Source organism: Rhinatrema bivittatum, chromosome 4 (genome assembly GCF_901001135.1).
Source record: "Rhinatrema bivittatum chromosome 4, aRhiBiv1.1, whole genome shotgun sequence".
Lineage (NCBI taxonomy): Eukaryota > Metazoa > Chordata > Amphibia > Gymnophiona > Rhinatrematidae > Rhinatrema > Rhinatrema bivittatum.
The window spans coordinates 132,959,564-132,983,230 of record NC_042618.1 but is presented as its reverse complement, the minus strand read 5'-3'; the positions used below and the strand labels follow the sequence as shown (position 1 = coordinate 132,983,230).

Sequence of the window (23,667 nt, the reverse complement as noted above, 5' to 3'; positions counted from 1 at the left end):
ATGTGTGCCACCCCAGAGTCTCTCTCTCTCTCTACACTCCACTCCACTCTCCTTTCCTGCCTGAAACAGGACTTGTGATAAATATCGCAAATCCTGTTTCAGGCATAATGCCAGGAAAAAAGGTGTAGTTATTTCTGGCATTAAAATGTGCAATAACATGCATTGCAGACAACGTTAAACACCCCTCATTTTCATAAACTCCTCCCTTTTGACTAAAATTTTAAAATTTGCAAACACATCTCACAATGTGTTTTTTATAACGCCTGCGATAATGCCCTAATGCAATTTGATGAATGACCCTGTGGATTTGTTGCACTTCCTAGATACCTTTTCTGCTTTTTTGAGCTGATTGATTTTATTTTCTCCTCCCACTTCCTGTATTGATTGGGGGTGACATGTCAATTTCATTGGCCATCTCCTGCTACCCCCATTCTTTAGTTTAAATGTCTGATAATATATGATCTGAATTTTTCACTTAGCATCCTCCTTCTTGCTACAGACCAATGTAGGCCATCCTTACTATAAAGCCTTTTACTGCTCCATACATGACTCCAGCCTCCAATGTATCCAAAACCACTTTCTGTACAATAGGATTTGAGCCAGGAATTTAAATTATCTATATGGCATAGACTTCTCATTTCCCTTTCCATGAACAGGTAATACTTCTGAAAAGGCAATAGTCTTTGCAGTGTGCCTTATCATCTTTCCTAGATTTTGGAAAACGTTTTGTACTTCATGGATACCATTTCTGTTGAGATCATTGATCACCAGATGGATAATAACACTGATATCAAAGTTCCTACTTTTTTCTTCAAAACTTGGACTAATCTGGTTTGCATTTCCACTAGCTAAGGATCCTGGAAGACATTTGACTGTTGTGTCACCATCAAAATGTGCTCCCAAATTGGTTCCTCTGATGATTGAGTCTTCCAGCAGAAGCAGTTTTCTTTTATGACATTTGATTCTTTTGAAGGGCTTCTGGGTGCTTTGAGTGACTTCACTTTTAGAAATCACTTCAAAATTTATTGCTGAGGTTTCTTCATTCTCCAATGCAGAAAAAGCATTTTGTAGGGGTAACAGTAGGGCGAGTGGGTGTCTTTTCATCACAGGCCTTATTCTGCCAGAGCCCATTTTTATCCAATTGCTTCTGGGTTTTTGAATCTTGGATGTCTGACATCTCTGTGAGAGTGGGGGTTGATGCACAAGATTTATTTATTTATTTATTTATTTGTTGAGTTTTATATACCATCATTCGGTGAAGCCATCACAATGGTTTACAAGATTCAAATGGTAGTTAGTATCTTAACATATGCATATTGAGGAAACATCAGGATACATATTATATTCGAAAATGAAAGGTTAAAAGGGATTGGAGTGGGTAAGGATTAAAGGATTTACAGGATGCTGTAAAGTTGGGGAAGGTGGGTGTCTGTTACATGTTTGTTCTACCAGAGCCCACTGTGAACCTTTTTTTCCTGGATTTCTGTGAGCTCTGTGAGAGATGGGTGAGATATACTGGATAGTTCAAGGTAAGGGAGGTTAACTGAAACCTGGACAATTCCTCCCTTACATGAATCAGTGGCTAGAAGTAAAAGGTTTATTTATTTTTTCTCAGACCCAGAAAAGCATTCTATATTGCACACTTTTAGGTTTCAGTTAAAATCTGCCACCTTCTGAAAACCAAGGCACACAATTATGCAATTATATACAACTTCTATATTAGGCTCAAACATATATAACAATCAGTAGACGTTCACTTAGCAAATTCAGGAAGGCTGTGAATCCAGGAATATCTGTAGTCTGAAGTCACAATGTTCTTGGCAGCAGTGACAGCTTATGTTGCAGTTACTGAGATAATACCAGAATATTTTTGCATGGTGAGTAGTAAGAGAAAATGTTCCAATTCTGTTCTGCATCCATTATTGGATGCTTACAGAACTTAAGGTGCAGGGTATATATTTGGAGTCTTTTCCATTGGTAAAAACCCCACTTCATTCTCACAAAGAAGAATTGATTGAATGATGCTATTTAATTATTTTAATGGCAGTTTACTGGATGGTTGAAACTGGCTTTGGTTTCTTTGTTGAACAGAAGACCCCTCTGGCTAGAGACACCAGTGGCATGTACACCCAGCACCTGCTGACAATGGTACAGAACGTTTGCTGCAGTGCCTCTGCTGTGTGAACAGTGGGTATTCTCTCTATGCATGGGCAGAGCTTGGTAAGCGGTAGGTGTGGAGGAATCCATGGGATCCTTGTGGGACCAAACTAACAGAGCAGTTCGCACATCACAGGTCATGCAAGATTACTCCTTGATGACAGCTGCATGGGAATGTAAGACAGAAATCATTTAAAGTTTAATATTTAAAAGATCCTCAACTATGTTTTTCACAGGATTGTTCTCAGTAGGGGGAAGCTGCTGTTTGTGATTGTTGAGTTGTTTAATTGTCAGAATCTTGAGGGGAGGGGCTTATGTGCCTCACCCCAATTCAGTGTATTTTGAGGAACTTTGTTGGGGCCTCAGTAAATCCCTGGGCTTAAGTCCCAATTTTACAGTCACCGGTTCTTTTCCCCCAGGGTGTGGATTCTTGATCGTTGTGGGGAAGGTTATCCTTCAAGGCCCGGGACATGTAAGTGGAATCCCTCCCCTATATGTTATTATCAGCGCTTCGGCACTTGCACACTGTAATGAATAGGCTGAACTCACTGGTGGGATGTTCCACATTAAAAGTTTACTTTGATTTGGTTCAGAATAATCAATTTGCATAAACAAAACTGTTTCCAGGTACATCCAGGTTCAGGCTGTTCCTTGAATCAAAAGTTTTGTCTTTTTCTCTCTCTCTGTGGCAATGTCCCTCAGTACTTGACTTTGAGATATTTTTACCCTCCAGGGAGTGGAAAGATATGTGTCCTAAGTGGGTTGGGATATCCCAACCCACTTTGGCAGATCTGCACTCCAGATCTGCCAAAACCATTCAATGTGCTGTGTCCTGGGGTAAAGACTCCTCTGTGTGTGTGTGTGTGTGTGTGGAGGGGAGGGAGTCCTCAGATGTCTGTTTTCTCCTTTCTCCTGCTTTTCTCTCCAAACTGTTTCAGTGGATCTCTCAGGAGGAAAGGTCTTAGGCTGGTAAAAATCAGATTTTTCCTTTCCCAGTTTTCGGGTGAGAAAGGGTTGCTCAACATTTCCTTCCAGAAAAATACCCTGTCTCAAAACTCCAAATATAAAATTCTCTCTTATTCCAAAAGACTTAGGAAGTGAGGCCTAGGTCTGCAGACAACATAGAAACAGCTACTCCTTCTACTTCCCTTATGCAACCAGGAACTCACCACTCTAGCAAGCCTCAGAGGAAGTGCTGTTCAGAAAGGTACCCCCCCTCTCCTGACTCTCGAACCCCAGGACTGGATTAGGGCCATCTAGTGGAGACCTAGAGGGTCTCTACATTAGCAGTGCCTCTGCTTTGAAGAGTTCCTATGTTGGTGCAATAAAAGTGTCACTGTGTACTCCTGGGGACAGGAGCAGGGCTGCATGCTGGCTAGACTGGCTTGTGCAGAACAAGAAACAGGCATTCTTTTGTCTGTACTGAACACCTTCCCCCTGGGTTGTGTCCTCAAGTGCTGGTGGCCGGCAGTATTTAAACTGGAACAGACGCACACCAAGGACTGGTACTAAAAGGCACCCACTAAGGCAGGGCTGACGTGTGGAAGCAGGAAACAAAACGGTGCCCATTAAATAGAAAAAAAGACAGGGAGATCTAAATAAGACTAGGAGCAGACAAACAAGGACAAGGAGGCCACAGATTATGGCCAAGCAGGACAGAAGACCACAGATTAGGGCCAACCAAGACTAGAGTGGGAGCTGAACTAGGACCAACCAGGACCCAAGCTGAGGCACGTTGCATAATGTGAGGCAGGCTTTTAATGGTGGCAGTGCTGGAAGAACATGGCTGCCAGCAGGAACTCTAAGCCATAGAGCCTGGAGGACTAGATAGCACATATACATGGCCTACTAAGGGCTGCTGCTGGCGGGATGCACGAAATGCCCACAGACCCTCACAAAAAGTTATCACATGAAAAGAATGCTATTAAAGCTGGACTGTATTTTCTGAAGTGTCCTTAAATTAAGACACTGGGAAAGTTTCACAAAAACTATTCATGTAACAAGAGACCCAGGAAGGAACACTCAAACAAATAAGGCAGAGTAATCTAACAGAGCCCCAGAAATGCTGCAGCTAAGGAGAGAAGCACAGGGCTGCTCCTCCAACTGCTACCACATTACAAAGTTTGCTGTCCTTTTTTTTTCTTCTCAGCTTCCAAGGCCAAAACCCAGAAACAAAGAGCAGACCCTAACAATTACTTCTACACAGCACAGAAAACAAGGGATAATATCACATGTATCTCTGCAGTGACAACACACTGCAATAGTGTGTTCAATTTTCCTGAGGCAGACATTCCCAGCTACCATCTTCCTGGTCCTCACAGATAGAGCAGTATGCTTCCCATTTTTAGTTAAGTCCTACTTGGGGTATCAGCAGCTGAGTTCAAAGCCTATACAAGTTTGTGTACTTTTCTCTTCTCCATCCCATGAGACTCCCAACAGTGTCTCGTGCAGCTGCTGGCATATTTTTCTTGTCCCCTACCCATCTAGAGTAGTAGAGTGTTGGAAGTTCCAGACAGAAACTGTGAGTGCCGCTTTACTAGAGCAGTGCTCGCTGTCTCAAACCGTCTGTGAGAGACAGAACTGGGAACTGAACCCATCTCCAGCCTTTCCAGTGGCAACAAAGGGCATTGGCCACTAGGCCCTCAGGTCAGCACACACATGATTCATTAAAATGGAGATGGATGGCAGTGGTTAACAGACTGAAATGTAAAGCATGATTTACCTGCTATTAAGTTCACTTAGAGAATAGCCACTGCCATTAGCAATGGTAACATGGAATAGACTTAGTTTTTGGGTACTTGCCAGGTTCATATGGCCTGGATTGGCCACTGTTGGAAACAGGATGCTGGGCTTGATGGACCCTTGGTCTGACCCAGTATGGCATTTTCTTATGTTCTTATGTTCTTACAGCTGAGCGATTAATGGTTCATCCTTTTACTAACCAAGTTGGGGCCATTTTTAGCTTATTTTCTGAAGGGAAAGAAGGCTCATGAGATCGCTGTATCTTTGTGTGTGCATATGTGTGCCCTTAATAAATTTTGTGTTTGGTGTCTTACGAACACCAGTTTTATAGGACTTGAAGATTCAGATGGGATGGGTTTTCATTTTGATCTCCACAAATGCGATGACTGCAGATGCACATGCTCTGGGAAGTAGGCTCCATTAGTTCTAGGTAGAACTTCTTGGGTATAGCTATAGATCTATGATCAATCCCAGCATTTATTTATTTTCTTTCTTTCTTTAATTGGATTTATATTCCACATTTTGCAATTGTATTCAAAGCGGATTACATGTTTTCACATACATAATTAGCAACACATGCAATAAAATCAAACAGTAACATGGGAAAAAGCTGTGCTATAACAGACTCCTAGCCCAAACCCCATCACTCTTTCCCTCAGCTTGTACCCACCACTCTCTTTCCCTCTCCCCAGCCCATCCCTGTCACTCTCTGGCCTTGCCCCAAAACATTTCCACCACTTTTTTCTCTCTCCCCAGCCTGCACCTACCACTGTCTTCCTCCCACATCCAGTCTTTCTCCATCACTCAGTTCATCTCCCCTCTAGCCCATTTCCAACACCCCCCATCTCACCACCCCCCCCCCCCCCCAACAGTTTCTTCCCATCACTCTCTCTTGGTTTGAGTTCCGTTGCTCTAACCCTGCTAAATCTGCAGCTGAGTAAAGGCTTGCATGATGAGCAACATTTTATTAATTGAGAATTCTGCCTGCCATGTCCTATGAAGCTGCTACAGTGTGCCTACAGCAAAGGGGGGCTGTTAGTGTGACACAGAGAAAAATTGGCTTTCATATCTACAGAGATTGTTTCAATGAGATACGTAAAAGAAACTCAACTACACTTTATTTCACTAGGTGAAGCAAAAATACCTACATCTCCTCCTCTCCGGATACTGTAGCAAATTGTAGTTGACAGTTACAGCTAAGTGCCAGTGAGCCAAGTAATATTTCAGTGGTTCATTAGCCAATTATATACAATTGTACCTCAGTTACAAGCAGGTCTCACTTTACAGCTATCAGCAAGGGTGGTAATATAAATCACCATGCTCAATGAAAGCTGTATATATATATTTTTTTTTTTAATGAAAAGTATAGTTGTAACAAATATATCAAGCCCTATATTTTTAAGGCATGCAAGCTTCAGAAATCCTCACTCTCGTGATTTTAACCTCCTAAAAACATGTACAACATTCTAAACTAGGGGAGCAAAATACTTTTTTATTTTTTCCTATGTTTTCGTTCCAGGTTTGATATTATAACAGTTACCCACAGTTGCAGTGCATGAGCTTTTGTAAAATGCGAGCTCTTGCAAATATTACTTTTAATGAAAATGAAAAACATTTGAAAGAATGCAGATGACAGCTGCACGTGCTGGTGTGTCAGAAAGTATGGGTTGTGAAAAGAGGCAGACAAGCTGGAAAACCCTCATGTTTGCACACTGTATTAATCTGGACTTAACTTGTCTTCATTAGTTTCCTAAAGAAAGGCTGGAACATGGAACATGTGTGCAGCTATTCATTCAACAGAAAAGCAGAATAAAAGCAAGCTTTCAACAGCCGGGGCGTGGAAAAGCCACAGCTGCTTTAAAACAAAACAGGCAGGTTTCTATCATGGGTCAGGTTTAAGGTTTGGATATAGGCAGGGAGCAAGCAAAAAAAAAATAAATTTCAAACTATCCTGTGATCTTGGAGACATTTGAAAATAGCACATATTTTGAACCAGGGAGGAACAAAATTCCACAGAAAACATCCTGCCAGCAAAAGTTCACCAAAAAGCACTCTGGGATTAATGCTCCACTCTTAAAATTATTTTTATTGCTTTATTTTAAAAAGCATATATATTGCCTTTTTAAAGTGGTGTACATATCAATATAAATATACATAAAAATAAGCAAAGGACAAACTTAAAATACTAACAAGCAGGCAAGCACATCAAAACCCATAAACCTAAAACATTAACACAAGATACCCAAGGTTGCCTCCCCAGAACCACAGGGTTATCTGGATTCCTTCTCCCTAAGCAGGAAACAAAGAGGTCCATATTCAGTAAGGGCCGGATATTCAGAATTATGCGAGCGCGTAGATTTGTCCGCGCAACCCGTCGCGCACAAATCTACATCCAATTTTATAACATGCGCACACAGCTGTGCGCATGTTATAAAATCCGGGGTCAGCGCGCACAAGGGCGTGCACACTTGTGCACGCCGAGCCCTGGGGAGCCCCGATGGCTTTCCCCGTTCCCTCCAAGGCCGCTCCCTCCGGGCCTTCCGCTCCCCCCCACCTTCCCCTCCCTTCCCCTCTCTAACCAGCCCCCCAGTTCTACCTAAATCCCCCCTATCTTTGTTGTCCTATTTACGTGCCAGAGGCCTTGGTCCCGCCCCGGATCAGTGCCCTGCCCATGCCCCTTCCCATCCCGGGGCTTGTGCGCATCGCCGAGCCTATGCAAAATAGGCTTGGCGCACGCAGGAGGGGTTTTACAGGGTTACGCGCATATGTTATGTGCGTAACCCTTTGAAAATCCGCCCCTAAGCCCGCAAGAGGACAAGTTATCTGGCTAAAGTTAACCGGATAACTTATCCTGGATATTCAGTGGGATAAATGTCTACATATAGCTGGATAACTGAAAAACCTAACCAGCTATGTTGAATATAACCGGTTATTATTTTAATTAACTTGCTTCCCCCATTGGACCTTCCCACCCATCTGCAGTCTCAATGGCCCAGACTGCACCCCCCATCCCTCGATACCAAATAAAAACCCGGTAGCAAGGTATAACCTCACTCGCTTTCAGCGCTGCTTCTGTCAGAAGCAGTGCTGGAATGTGAGGAGCTGGTGAATTTATACCTTGCTCCCGACAGGGTTTTTTTTTTAGTATTGGGGGAGTACGATGGGTCTGGGCTAGGCCATTAAGACTGCGGGTGGGTGAGAGGGTCTGGGGGAAAGCCGGATTTAAAAATAACCAAAATGGGAAGGGATGGGCCTAACCTGTGGACCACAACACTTTTCATTAATTTAGGAGGGGTTGAGGATGCACAGCTCAACAGGGCCATCTATTAAATTTTGTTGAGGAGGGAGAGAATGTGATCATAGGGCCTTTTACTTTCTTCTTTGTTTTAAATTTTGACAGCACTACTTAACTGGATATCTTTTGAAGATATCCAGTTAAGTAGCAAGTTAACCGGCCACACAAGTTCAGATAACTTTAGGCCTGCTGTGAACATCTTTTTTATTCAGCTAGATTTTAGCCAGATAATGACTTTAAAAAATCTAGCCAGACAAGTGGCTCAGTACTCAAACATTTGCCATTTAGATGAATAACTTGAGAGCCTCAAAAATGCTTAACTTGTTTTGGAAATAGCAAATAATTTGAGTCCAAAGTTAGCAATTCTGAGCAAAAGTCCTAGAATGCTTTTTGCTGACCTGGTGTTTTCTGCAGAATGTTATTTTTTTTTTCACTTAAATATGGCCCTAAGAATCTCTTTTTAGTTACAAATTTTGTAATATATTCTTTAAAATTATTTTCTACCTTTCATGACACTTGAAAGCAAATTACATTCAGATACTGTAGGTTTTTCCCTATCCCCAGAGGGCTTACAATCTAAAAGGTGAATTTTAAAAGCTTGATGCACGCATAAATTAAGGGATGCATGAATATGTTGGGCTGGCACGTGCCGAGCAGATGTTAAAAGCCGCCCGGATATGCACGTATCTCCTGCAGCGCGCACATCTCAGAACTTCTCAAAAAGGGGCGTATCGTGGGCGTTTGGAGACTTGAACTAGAAATTTGCATGTAAATACTTACGCAATCCAATGCACGCCGAGGTTCCTTGCTGCGTGACTTTACTTCTGCTATGGTAGGCGTGTAAGTAAAAAAAAATCCATATGAGCCATTTTGGAGTGGTGAAAAGGGTCTGGGGTAATTGGGGGTGTACAGGCTATCAAACCAGTGGGGTTTAGAGGACCTGTTAACTGGGTAAACTGGGGAGGAAGTGGTAAAACTGGTAATGGCATCAGTGCATGCCCCTTTTAAAAGTTCCCCACTTACACTGTAGAAGCGGCTTTTGTGTGCACAGGTGTGCGACCACTTAAAATTGGGTGCACTTGTGCGTGCGTCCAGGCTATTTTATAACATGCACACACATGTGTTATAAAACAGCCATGTCCCTGGGTGCGGGCTGACACTTGCGCGCCACTTTTAAAATTCACCTTTAAGATATCAGAGGGTGAAGTGATTTGTTGAAGATCACAAGCAGTGACAGCAGGATTTGAACCTTGGCTTCCCTGTTTTCTAGTCTGCTGCGCTAATCACTAGGCTTCTTCGTGCTACGCCATAAGAACAGGATACAGGCAGAGAACACATCCCATACATGCAGCCTTGAACAAAAATACACTTTTTTTAAACAGTATATGTTGGTGTTATGGTAAAGAAATTATTCTGATTTAAGTTGGCACCAGCTGCACTGTCCAAGTAGTACTGTAAATGTACTCACTGGAGGCAGTCAGCATGGAACATCAAACAATATTCAGAGTTGCATGTGTGGGAATACAGCCAGGTCCCATTGAATCTAATTACTAATAAAATAGATAAGCATACACGAAGCTGAACCCTGACACCACCAAAAGCTCAACTTCAGCAGAGAATGAAAAGTCTGAGGAGAGGTCTGCTAGGAGAATGTCCTTCTTGTGTGGAAACAAGAAAGGAACAAATGTCCCCTTGACAAGTTTTCAGTGCACTTTCATGTGCAAGCTGCAGATCTGGGACTAGAAAAGGTCTAACTTGAGAAACTCACCTCTGCACACCTGTCATTTTCTGTCATCTTGTCCATTCGCCAGCACTGGTTACTCTCCAGTGAGAAAGGCTACAGCCTGAGAATAAAAGTCTGGGTTTTTTTTCTTTTTCAAAAATAAACAAAGTCAAAAGAATAAAAGGAGGTTTTTTATCTACATTAACCAGAATTCAGACCCCGCCTGCTCAAATAGCTGAGTCACAGCCTCTAACTACAAATATTACACTTCTGCAAAGGCTCTGGGTTGTAACTATAGCAACACCAAACACTCCTGGAGAGATTTTACTTCTAGTCCTCATTTCGTTTGGGGGAATTTAAAGCAGCAGTACTACCTCATTTTTATGAGTTTTAATCATCTAAACCTAACATCAAAAATCAACATTTTTCTTTCCAATTTTATTTCATTAGGGAAGATTTTTTTTTTAAATGTTTGAAGCCCTTAAAGATGCTCCTACTTGAATCACTTCCACTGTGGTGGCTCTGAATATGCTGAGGGGGCTGTTGTGCTGCTCTCACAACCCCATGTAGGCACTAGACTCTGTATTTATATGTACCAAAGTGGATTTAATGAGTCAACGGGAGATAGATTGACTTTCCCAAAGACCCAACAAACAGCAACGGCAGAAGCTGAATCTGAACCCAAGTCTCTTGATTTCTAATTTATTCTTCTGCTAGGCCACTCATTCTTTGATACATGTATAGGTGCAGCATAAGCAACCATTGTGGGGAGGGACTCCAGGATGGAGAGTTTTCTAGGGATTCTTGTATGAAATAAAGCAAAAACGCCTTATGGAGATTGTGTCCATTTGTCTGTCTGTGGTCTAGGATCAGGAGACAAAACAGACAATAGAGTGAGCTGAAATTTGACAGATTATATGTGGGTATTTTTAGAAAGAGCAAGTTTGCTTACCGTAAACGGTGTTTTTGGTAGATAGCAGATGAATTAGCCATGCTGTATGGATATGTCCTCCCTGCCACTAGGTGGCAGAGCTCTCATAGTCTAGTAGAGATTTTTAGCTAGGCACCCCCTCCCTCCTGTATCCTGACAGGATTACCTCAGGCTCCTCAGTCAGAATCAAAACAAGGCAGGTGTGCTAGAACTGACCAGGGAGGCGGGTGGGTCAGCATGGCTAATTCATCTGCTATCTACCAAAAACACAGTTTACGGTAAGCAAACTTGCTCTTTTCACATAGATAAGCAGCTGAATTAGCCATGCTGTCTGGGAGTCCCCAGCTGATGTATTGAGCAATTAGCATGTGTCAATTAAAATCTTTTTTTTTTTTTATGCTCAATATGATAATACTGGCGGACAGTTCCTATGAAGGCTATATTTATTTGGAATTTGAATGTGATAAGCTGTAATGGTGCTTACAGGAACTTGTAGTGAGGAGTCGCAATGCCCTTGCTGTGTCGTAGATGGAGGTAGGACAGAAGTCAGCCAGGTGGGAAGAAGAAGAAGAAGTCATGGGATAGGTGGCGATGTCCTTTCGTGGATTGCAAACTGGCTAAAAGACAGGAAACAGAGAGTAGGATTAAATGGGCAATTTTCTCAGTGGAAGGGAGTGGACAGTGGAGTGCCTCAGGGATCTGTATTGGGACCCTTACTGTTCAATATATTTATAAATGATCTGGAAAGAAATACGACGAGTGAGATAATCAAATTTGCAGATGACACAAAATTGTGCAGAGTAGTTAAATCACAAGCAGATTGTGATAAATTGCAGGAAGACCTTGTGAGACTGGAAAATTGGGCATCCAAATGGCAGATGAAATTTAATGTGGATAAGTGCAAGGTGATGCATATAGGGAAAAATAACCCATGCTATAATTACACGATGTTGGGTTCCATATTAGGTGCTACAACCCAAGAAAGAGATCTAGGTGTCATAGTGGATAACACATTGAAATCGTCGGTTCAGTGTGCTGCGGCAGTCAAAAAAGCAAACAGAATGTTGGGAATTATTAGAAAAGGAATGATGAATAAAACGGAAAATGTCATAATGCCTCTGTATCGCTCCATGGTGAGACCGCACCTTGAATACTGTGTACAATTCTGGTCGCCGCATCTCAAAAAAGATATAATTGCGATGGAGAAGGTACAGAGAAGGGCTACCAAAATGATAAGGGGAATGGAACAACTCCCCTATGAGGAAAGACTAAAGAGGTTAGGACTTTTCAGCTTGGAGAAGAGACGACTGAGGGGGGATATGATAGAGGTGTTTAAAATCATGAGAGGTCTAGAACGGGTAGATGTGAATCGGTTATTTACTCTTTCGGATAGTAGAAAGACTAGGGGACACTCCATGAAGTTAGCATGGGGCACATTTAAAACTAATCGGAGAAAGTTCTTTTTTACTCAACGCACAATTAAACTCTGGAATTTGTTGCCAGAGAATGTGGTTCGTGCAGTTAGTATAGCTGTGTTTAAAAAAGGATTGGATAAGTTCTTGGAGGAGAAGTCCATTACCTGCTATTAAGTTCACTTAGAGAATAGCCACTGCCATTAGCAATGGTTACATGGAATAGACTTAGTTTTTGGGTACTTGCCAGGTTCTTATGGCCTGGATTGGCCACTGTTGGAAACAGGATGCTGGGCTTGATGGACCCTTGGTCTGACCCAGTATGGCATTTTCTTATGTTCTTAAGAAGCGCAGCAGGGCAACCTTCCAAGTACCTGAATGTGATGGAAAGTTGTCCTGAGGATAGGAGAAAAACGTAGATAAGCGAGCTCGTTAATCTCCCTGCCCTAAGATGTAGGGAGGCGTGGAGAGGATGTTCCCTCGTTCTAGGGAAGAAGCTACAAGCTGCATCCCGGAGAATTGAGTTGCGGATCAAAAGCCATGGCAAGTAACTGTACCATGGATGTTTTGTCTATGTTGGTGCGATGAGGAACAGATGCGCTTGATTTTTTTTTTTTTTGTATTCAAATCCGGTACATGGCAGATTCGCCTGGTCTTCAATGCATCTCTGGAGTGTTCGAGAGATGAATAGTATCAGAGGGAATGAATAAATATGCATTGTGACTAATTGATGAGAAAGGCACTTGACCTCTGAGTGGGCTCAGAGAAATCGAATAAAGATCCCCAATTTTCTGTTGTCCCATGTTGCAAGAGATCCATTTTAGTGAGATGTGTTAATGAGAGTATGTCTTGGGTTACCTTTGCAGTTAGCTTCCCTGTGAGGGAGTGAAGTTGATGTTGAGTTTGTCCGGTCTGGAATCATCCATTATGGGCAGATAATTGATTGAAGTGAGATGGATATTCGATGCGGGTGATCCAGACTCTGAAATGACTCTTCGTAGAGGTTCCAGGAGCAGGATACAGTTCCTTTTTTTTTTTTTTTTAAACAATGGAAGTCAGATTCAGTGTGAATCTTATCTTTCCCTTGTAGGGAATCCTGAAGGTTTATGTGCAGTGTGTGTACGAAGTCGATAGAACTTGTGTCTGAGATTCGTTTAGATGCTGTGGTGAGTATTATTTGATGTCACAGGGAAGACAGGGGTGAGCCCGCTGAAAAGTCTATGGGAGTAGCCACCATTGTGAGTCCACCCCTTTTTTTTTATTGCAGGCCAAGGAATATGAGTGGTCAATGAATGTAGAAAAAGTGGAGTCCATTGGTGCCTGAGGCCGCATTGTAGGCGGTGGGTATGCAGGTGAGTATGCAGACAATGTAGGTGGCTGCCTTACGTGTTCCAGAAACTGTTATGATCTGGCGAGGGATCACTGTAGTACCATGAAGTAGAGTTGTAGCACATGTTGAGAGGGTTAATTCACTCGGGCGAGGTAGCAAAAGCCTTGTCATGAACTTTGTGATGTAGGCTCCTATGAATTGCAGTTTGAACAGACTGCAATGTTGACCCCCTTTTCCACCTTTTTTTTTTTTTTAAATTAGGAGTCCTAGTTTATCTAGGCAAAAAACCCCTGCATAGTCTGCCGCTTGGTAGCATTGAAATGGATGGCATCAGGGAACTAACGTGCAGATAGGGAATAAACCCATACTATCTGACAACGAATGGTGTGGCAACATTATGTCTCAGCATTTGGTGAAATCTTTGTGGGGAAAAAGCAAGGCTGTATGTAAGAATATTGTATGGTCGTATGGCACCTGCCTGTAAAAAAACGCCTGCTGGAAAGGTGGGGCGATTCCCAGGATGAAGGACTGAAGAATGGTTTTGAGAGAAGCAGTCCGTATCCATTAGTATTATTATTTGAATGAAGTGAGAGATACTGTCTCTTACTCACGCTGATGGAAACATTGAGTCCTTGAATTTGTTTATAGGGGTTATTTATTTATTTTGGGAGCTTGACAAAGGGTTCGAGAACCCCATCGCTCACCTTGCGAAGTGCAGAAGTTTAGATAGAAGTCATCTAGAAAGATGATCTGGATGGGTTATCTGCGAACAGAGAATGAGCTATACTTTCTGTTTTTATAGGTGACAAAGGTTGTTCACCTTGTATGTTGCCAGGTGGAATTGAATCCTGGCTGCAATGGTTTAGGGTCCCTTGTTCTGACCACTAGTCCAGAGTCTTGATTCTTTTCGCCAGCTTGATAGTAAAAAAGGGCGGAAATAAAACTGTACTCGCCCGCAAGGAAGCTCAGCGACTAGTGGAAATGGAGTTAGCGCAGGGACGTTTCCCCTTTGTCATGTGGTGGTCAAGACTGTGACAGATAAATTATGTGATTCTCTATTGGCACATGCAGGTGTGAGGATTGGAGCGGCTTTGTATCGAAAGAATGAGAGATACTTCTCTTGTCCGGTGGGTATGGGATGAAGGGTAGCACTGGGTACGTTCGTGATCCCCATATTTGATAGGAAGTTAGCAGTTCTCCGAAGGAGGATTGCTAGGTCACACTGTGGTGTCAGAAAAACTTGGAGGATTTCTAACCCTGTTGTGTGGTTACAGACTTTATAAGTCAGAACCCTGAGGTTGTGTGTCACTCTTCTCTGCCAAGGAGAGACTGAACATAATAGATGAGCAAGGTCTGGGAAGTATCTTGTGGGAAACAAAAATGCACAGATGGACTGAATCAAATCATGGTGAACCTAGAAGATGTGGTAGGCCTGATTGACAAACTGAAGAGTAGTAAATCACCTGGACTGGATGGTATACACCCTAGAGTTCTGAAGGAACTAAAAAATGAAATTTCAGACCTATTAGTAAAAATTTGTAAACTATCATTAAAATCATCCATTGTACCTGAAGACTGGAGGATAGCAAATGTGACCCCAATATTTAAAAAGGGCTCCTGGGGCGATCCGAGAAACTACAGACCTGTTAGCCTGACTTCAGTGCCAGGAAAAATAGTGGAAAGTGTTCTAAACATCAAAATCACAGAACATATAGAAAGACATGGTTTAATGGAACAAAGTCAGCATGGCTTTACCCAGGGCAAGTCTTGCCTCTCAAATCTGCTTCACTTTTTGAAGGAGTTAATAAACATGTGGATAAAGGTGAACAGGTAGACATAGTGTACTTGGATTTTCAGAAGGCGTTTGACAAAGTTCCTCATGAGAGGCTTCTAGGAAAAGCAAACTGGCTAAAAGACAGGAAACAGAGAGTAGGCTTAAATGGTCAATTTTCTCAGTGGAAAAGGGTAAACAGTGGCGTGCCTCAGGGATCTGTACTTGGACCGGTGCTTTTCAATATATATATAAATGATCTGGAAAGGAATATGATGAGTGAGGTTATCAAATTTGTGGATGATACAAAATTATTAAGAGTAGTTAAATCACAAGCGGACTGTGATACATTACAGGAGGACCTTGCAAGACTGGAAGATTGGGCATTGAAATGGCAGATGAAATTTAATGTGGACAAATGCAAGGTGTTGCATATAGGGAAAAATAACCCTTGCTGTAGTTACACGATGTTAGGTTCCATATTAGGAGCTACCACCCAGGAAAAAGATCTAGGCATAATAGTGGATAATACTTTAAAATCGTCAGCTCAGTGTGCTGCAGCAGTCAAAAAAGCAAACAGAATTTTAGGAATTATTAGGAAGGGAATGGTTAATAAAACGGAAAATGTCATAATGCCTCTATATCGCTCCATGGTGAGACCGCACCTTGAATACTGTGTACAATTCTGGTTGCCACATCTCAAAAAAGATATAGTTGCGATGGAGAAGGTACAGAGAAGGGCAACCAAAATGATAAAGGGAAGGGAACAGCTCCCCTATGAGGAAAGGCTGTTCAGCTTGGAGAAGAGACGGCTGAGGGGGGATATGATAGAGGTCTTTAAGATCATGAGAGGTCTTAAACAAGTAGATGTGGCTTTGTTATTTACACTTTCGAATAATAGAAGGACTAGGGAGCATTCCATGAAGTTAGCAAGTAGCACATTTAAGACTAATTGGAGAAAATTATTTTTCACTCAGTGCACAATAAAGCTCTGGAATTTGTTGCCAGAGGATGTGGTTAGTGCAGTTAGTGTAGCTGGGTTCAAAAAAGGTTTGGATAAGTTCTTGGAGGAGAAGTCCATTAACGGCTATTAATCAAGTTTACTTAGGGAATAGCAACTGCTATTAATTGCATCAGTAGCATGGGATCTTCTTAGTGTTTGGGTAATTGCCAGGTTCTTGTGGCCTAGTTCGGTCTCTGTTGGAAACAGGATGCTAGGCTTGATGGACCCTTGGTCTGACCCAGCATGGCAATTTCTTATGTTCTTATGAAGAAGAGACAAGGCTCTTGAAGTTAGGGAGTGCTATCCTTCAAGGTGCCCTACACAGCCCAAGGACTGGTCGCGGACCACCTTGTCCACTGCGTGCCCTACACAACCCGGAGGCTGGTCACGGACCATGCTAAGAACGGGAGGAGCACCAGACGGAGAGGAGTCAGGCAGCACTCGACGAAGTCCAACGGAGGGATTCCAATCTATTAAGCATAGACTGATTGGAGAGTCCGGGGAACACCAAGATCTGCTGATTATGTTCTCCAGGATAAAGAGGTGTAGTGAACAGAGAGGTACGCAGAAGGCAGTACCTCAGATCTTGACATCAGGAAACCTGGACATCTGAAGAGATGGACGACAGCAGGAATGGGCCTCTGCTTAGGGTAGGATCTGGAAGTCTTTGATAGAAGACAATGGACGGACATCTGGATGGAGGACGTTGAGACACCAAGGTATCTGGAACTCAGAACAGGTGGACTTCTGGATGTCAGCACATCGAGACATCGGAGCGTCAGGGACATCTAAGAATAGACGAGGGACCCCGAAGCTTGATGAAGGAAAACCTGAGACTGGAACATACCACGAGGAAGGTTGACGACAGGGAAGACCTGGACGTTGGACGAAGACATCACGAAGACGACATCACGAAGAGAGAAGACTTGAAGACGAAGTCTTCTGGACAGGAGCTTGAAGATAACCATGTTGAAACAGTGGCACTCCGAGGATGGAAGCTGGTGCTGATGGAACTCCGAAGATGGATTCTCTGGAGGATGTTACTCCATCTGAAGGCACTGAAGGAATGGAGCAGTGCCCTTTTATAGGGCAGGAGCAGGAAGAGCCCTGAAGACGTCATCTGGGAGGGCTGAAGAGGAACTTCCTGCTTTGTCCCTTTAAATAGAAAGAAGAGCCACGCAGCCAGCCCCTAGAGGGAGCCCTGGAGCACAGGGGGCGGAGCCAAGGCCTGCACAATGTCGAGGAGCGAGAGAGAAGGCCGGAGGCGGCTCCTGCCGCTGAAGAGGAGCAGCACTGGGGCTGGACCGGCCCTGAGGAAGAGGAGACAACGTTGGCGGCTCCCTGCTGCTGAAGAGGAGTCGGCGGTAGCACTTGAGCTGCGGTGAACGGGAATCCCTGTGAGCGGAGGTCTCCGGCGGCAGCACAGGCCGCGAAAAGAAGGGATCCCCGGCAGGGGGCTCCCCCGAAGATGCGTCAGCGGTGCGGCTCCAGCCGCGCAGTAGGGCCTGCAATAAGGCAGCAGGCCACGAAGAGAGGAGGCAGCGCGGCTTGGTGGCAGACCGGGCAGCAGAAGAGAAGGTAAGGCCCTGGCCGCGGAGCACAAGGTTTCCATGTGAAAATGTTTCACCTGCAGATGACAGTTGACACCTTTAAGGTCCAGGATGGGACGAAAGGAGCCCTCCTTCTTCGGCAAGACAAAATAAATGGAATATCGCTGCGTATTTTCTTGCAACGTGGGCACTGGGATCACAGCCTTCAGACTGAGGAACCTTGCCAATGTACTCTCCACTGCTCACTTCTTCTGCGGGGAGTGACAGGGAAACTCCATGAACACATCCTGAGGAACACTGCAAAACTCCATCGCATATCCTTCTCGTATCACTTCCAGGACCCACTGATCCGATATGATTTCAACTCATCTCTGATAAAAGAGAGAGAGCCTTCCCCCTATCTTCTGTTCCCAAGGGTGGGTCGGCAAACCTTCATCGAAAGGATCAGAAGGTGCCACTACCTGAGCCTGCACCCCTTCTGGGTTGTCTGGAACAAAAGGACTGAGACCTATTGAAAGGTCGAGTCCTCTGAAAGGTCGCTTCTCTATAGAGGTGAAAACGCCTGGATCCTCAAGCACATCCTCTCATGTTAAAGGAGTGCTGCGTCTGCCTCTTATCCTTCAGCAAACGAGGAATTGGAAATTCACCCCACTTATTTGCCAGTTCCTCCAACTCGCTTCCAAATAAAAGCGAGTTGTCAAAGGGCAATTTGGTGAGGTTAGCTTTGGAGGTCATATCGACCGAGCAATTTGTCAACCATAACTGATGCCTGGCTGCTACTATAGAAACCACCCCTCTGGCTGAAGTGCGGACCAAATCACAGTCCACAACTGACAAGAAGGCAGCGGCTGTTTCCATAACTGCCCTGGAGCTTACCCCAGAGTCATCAACCTCCTGGGAGAGACGCAAAAAAAAAGTAAGCCACCAAAGAAGCAATCTGCAAGGTCATTGCCACTGCTTCAAATGCTTAAGGATATACGCAATCTTTTTATCATAAGCATCCTTCAAGGCCACTCCTCCTTCCACAGAAATAGTGGTTCATTTGGAGACTGCACGCACAAGTGCATCTACCTTTGGAAAACGTAATTGCTCTCTTACCACTGGATCCAGAGGGTACAGGCCTTCTAAAACTTGATTCCCTTTGAAATTAGCCTCTGGGTTGCCCCACTCAAGATCAATCAATTCTTGAATGGCCTCCATCACAGGGAAAAAACAAAAGGTTTTACGCAAGGAAACCAAATGCGACATCTCTGTGGCTCAGACCCGGAATCTGCCCCAGGAACCTCGAGCATTTCCAAGGTCTGGGAGATCAGAGCTGGCAGTTCATTTCTATGAAAGAACCGTAGCATAGCTATATATGGTTCTAATCCTGGAGGAATTTCACCATCCTCAAAAGAGGCAGGATTGGCACCATCATCTGCGCCATCTGAACCTCTATCAGGAAGTCCCACTGCCGCTCTAAGAACATAAGAACATAAGAAATTGCCATGCTGGGTCAGACCAAGGGTCCATCAAGCCCAGCATCCTGTTTCCTACAGAGGCCAAAACCAGGCCACAAGAACCTGGCAATTACCCAAACACTAAGAAGATCCCATGCTACTGATGCAATTAATAGCAGTGGCTATTCCCTAAGTAAAATTGATTAATAGCCATTAATGGACTTCTCCTCCAAGAACTTATCCAAACCTTTTTTGAACCCAGCTACACTAACTGCACTAACCACATCCTCTGGCAACAAATTCCAGAGCTTTATTGTGCGTTGAGTGAAAAAGAATTTTCTCCGATTAGTCTTAAATGTGCTACTTGCTAACTTCATGGAATGCCCCCTAGTCCTTCTATTATTCGAAAGTGAAAATAACCGAGTCACATCTACTCGTTCAAGACCTCTCATGATCTAGGAGTACTCCGGCACTTAACAGAAGGTCCGGGCAAGGTTCTTATCTACGCCTCTGCTCTGGGAGCATTGGACAGGGTTTAAGACTTCGCCTGAAGAAAAGATTTCAACTTCTGGAAAAATTCTACCCATGAAAAAGTAGAAGTATCCAAACCAGGAGGCACCTGAGGTGTACTCACTGAGTACCACCCTCTGCTGAGGAACCAGTTAGGAGAGGTCCAAATTCAGGCGCCCCACCTGAGTCATCTTTACCCAGACCTACATCCAGCTGGGAAGAATCAGGTTTAGTGAAATCAGAGGAAGATAATTCTCCCTGAACCTCCAAACAGTCCTGGCACAAGTTAGCATGCACTCCTGGCTGAGATGCCCTAATATAACAGGCACTGCAAAGAGAAAGGTGCTTAGGCTTCTTAGGTATAGGTGCCATTATGGCTGACAGTGTGCTAAGCAGCAACTGGAGGTCTGTGTCTCGCTGGTTTTTTTTTTTAATATATACTTCCAACTTAGGTGCCCAAAAATTAGGCATCCACACTTAAGCGACCTATACCTAGGCGCCTAGCTAGGCATCCAAGACATAGGCGTCCCAAAGATAAGTGCCTCATAAAACCTAAGGGGCGGATTTTAAAAGCCCTGCTCGCATAAATCCGCCCGGATTTACGCGAGCAGGGCCTTGCGCGCCAGAGCGCCTATGTTCCATAGGCCTACCGGCGTGCGCAGAGCCCCGGGACTCGCGTAAGTCCCGGGGTTTTTCGAGGGGGGCATGTCGGGGGGCGTGTCGGATTGGTGCGGCGTTTTGGGGGCGGGACGCGGCATTTCAGGGGCGGGCCCGGGGGCGTGGTTTGGGCCCGGGGCGGTCCGGGGGCATGGCCGCGCCCTCCGGAACCGCCCCCAGGTTGTGTCTCAGCGCGCTAGCGGCCCGCTGGCGCGCGGGGATTTACTTCTCCCTCCGGGAGGCGTAAATCCCTCGACAAAGGTAGGGGGGGGGGGTCTAGATAGGGCCGGGGGGGTGGGTTAGATAGAGGAAGGGAGGGGAAGGTGAGGGGAGGGCGAAAGCGAGTTCCCTCCGAGGCAGCTCCGATTTCGGAGCGGCCTTGGAGGGAACTGTGGCAGGCTGCGCGGCTCGGCGCATGCCGGCTACACGAAATCGGCAGCCTTGCGCACGCCGATCCTGGATTTTAGCGGCTACGCGCGTATCTACTAAAATCCAGCGTACTTTTGTTGGCGCCTGATGCACCAACAAAAGTACGCGAAGGCGCGCTTTTTGAAAATCTACCCCTAAGTGCACAGAACAACTTGTGCGCACAGGTAAGCTTGCGGCCACTACAGCACCGCGTAACTTGGACACAGACTATAAGGCCCAACTGTGCGTCCAAAAACTGGGCGCACAACCTGGACGCACAGCTAGATGCACATGCTGAACCGACAGTCCTGTAGAGAGCAGCCCGAAAAGGTGTGCGAAATGCCATTGCGGCCTACCATGCGGCACGCAGCGAAAAAGCCTCAGAGCGGGGTCTAGCCTAAGAAGGTTGCTCAACCCGCCAGGCTGCCCACATCCCTCAATCTCCCACGGAGCGGGACGAACATCAAAACGGCGTGCCAGCATGGAGACCAGGGAAAGGAGGAAGCCCTATGCAACAAAAGCCTCCTTCTAACTCTCTGTATATTACTTAAAAAAAAAAAAATACCAGAGCTCAGCCTTACCTGGCTGAGTACAGAGACGGTCTCCAGCTGTGGGGGGAGAGGGCATGTGCCATCACCGCCGCACTTGGCTTCCTGCACCCAGTCTTTCTGCTGCTTAAGCAGCTAAGTCCACACCAGCTGGAAACTAGCTACCGACCAAGGGACCATGGAAATCACCTCAGGAATTCGCAACTGGGGGAGGGACCATTTGATATCACCGCAAGAGAGCGGGGCAAATTCATTTCCTTAATTCTCCTTTTTCAAAATGAAGCAATTCCCAATAGGGATATGTACGTCCACCATCTGCTGGAGATGGAGAATACTGACAGGCTGATGTCACTGCAGGAGTATATATACTGTGATGTCAGTTTGCTCCGTCTCCTGCTGGTAGAGGTGAATAACCCACTTGTTCTGGATTTATCTGACTGGACGCTAAGAAAATGGCAGATGAAATTTAATGTGGACAAGTGCAAGGTGATGCATATAGGAAAAAATAACCCATGCTGTAGGAGGTTCCATTATAGGAGTTACCACCCAGGAAAAAGATCTGGGCATCATAGTCGATATTACAGCTCAGTCTGCTGTGATGGTCAAACAAAGCAAACAGAATGTTAGGAATTATTAGGAAGGGAATGACATATAAAATATTGGATGTCATAATGTCTCTGTATCGCTCCATGGTGAGACTGCACTTTGAATACTGTGTGTAATTCTGGTCACCGCATCTCAAAACAAGATATATTTGCACTGAAGAAAGTACAGAGAAGGGTGACCAAAATGATAAAGAGCATGGTACAGCTCCCCTATGCAGAAAGAATACTATCTTGCAGAACACCACTTGTAATTTTCGCACGGAAGATCCATCTCCCAGTCAAATAAGAACTGAACAAGGAGTATAGGCATCCTCCAATCCCAATTAATCGACACAGCAATAAATTATGATTCACTGTGTTCAAGGTTGTGGAAATATCTAAAAACAACGCAATTACTGCATTCTCGGTATCTACCTGACGAAGTACAATATCGGAAGCAGAAATTAATAACGTTTCCGTACGTCATTATCACTATGCCATGTTTCCGAAAAAAAAACAATAAATCCAGGCTTTTTTTTTCCTGTATTAATGAAAATATCAATTCACGTTTCTGCTTAATAGACTGTATATTAATATGGTTCATTTTCAAATTAGTATGCATCGGGGGGAGCACAGTAATTGTTCACACAGGGCAGCAAAAAAGCTAGCACTGGCCCTGATTCAGTTACCAAAACCAGTGAGGCCAAAATATTTAGCAACCCCATATTTGTTAACTTAGGGTTTCATGGCTGATCAACAGAGATCATCCCAGCCTTCTCAGAGACGGGATGCAGCCAAACTGCTACCAAGAGTTGTAACTACACTTTCCTTAAATATTCACTGCCTGGCTCGTAGTATTAAAATTCTTGTTGCGGTCATTGATTGGGATGCGAGGGAATAGGTGGCTTTGGATCAGTGTCCATTTAGCTGTTCTTCAATACTTTGCTGCATGGACTTGAGTGCCCTCCTCATGCTTTATAAATGCTTTATCTATGAATACTTCACTTCTATTTCTCTCCCGCTCTCCAACTACCCAGTCCTCGCTCTTCCTCACACTCCAGGTAGCAAGAGTGCCTCTCTCTTCCACTTTGCTCGCAGCCGGCGTCAAAGAAACCAGGCTGCCGTCTTGGCAACCGGGAGAAAAGCGACACCGTGCGGCGTAAACGCGGAAAGAACGAGGGGAGAGGGAACTAGGGAAGTAACATTCGTTCCTCTCGAAGCCACGCCTCTGTCGCTCTCTCCTTCCTGTCACTAATGGACTCAGCTGACAGCGGTCACGTGATACAAGAGCCAAGATGGCTGACAGGTTCACGAAGTAATTCGGCCGTGGGAGGAAGGCACGACACCTTCACCTTATCCTCTGGGTGGGGAACGTATGAGGAAGGGTCTGCGGTTTAGGAGAGCTCTGGGGAGGGTGCAACCTAGAGGGGTGTGCAACGAGGGGCTGTGTCCCGGGAAACCCTGAGGCGCGTTTGATGAGGGGGGTTGCGGCTCTGGAAGCCCTGAGGCGTATGTGAGGAGGGGGCTGCGGCCTAGGGGTGCCCTGGGAAGAATGTGAGGAGGGCGCGTCAATCCGGGGAAGTGCTGTAGAGGGGGACTTTAGCGAG

The 23,667-nt window shown here is 44.7% G+C and overlaps 1 protein-coding gene across 3 annotated transcripts in view; it reads right to left on the bottom strand.

The window, feature by feature from the left end:
* Window positions 1–10,184, bottom strand: part of LOC115090135 (galectin-related protein-like) — a 44,663-nt gene extending 34,479 nt beyond the window's left edge. For all 3 annotated transcript variants that reach the window (XM_029598863.1, XM_029598861.1, XM_029598862.1), the window contains exon 1: window positions 9,963–10,184. In XM_029598863.1, the coding sequence (XP_029454723.1) occupies window positions 9,963–9,998 (36 nt within the window). In that variant the 5' untranslated portion in view covers window positions 9,999–10,184. The remainder of the gene's footprint in view (window positions 1–9,962) is intronic.
* Between the last annotated feature and the right edge of the window lie 13,483 nt (window positions 10,185–23,667).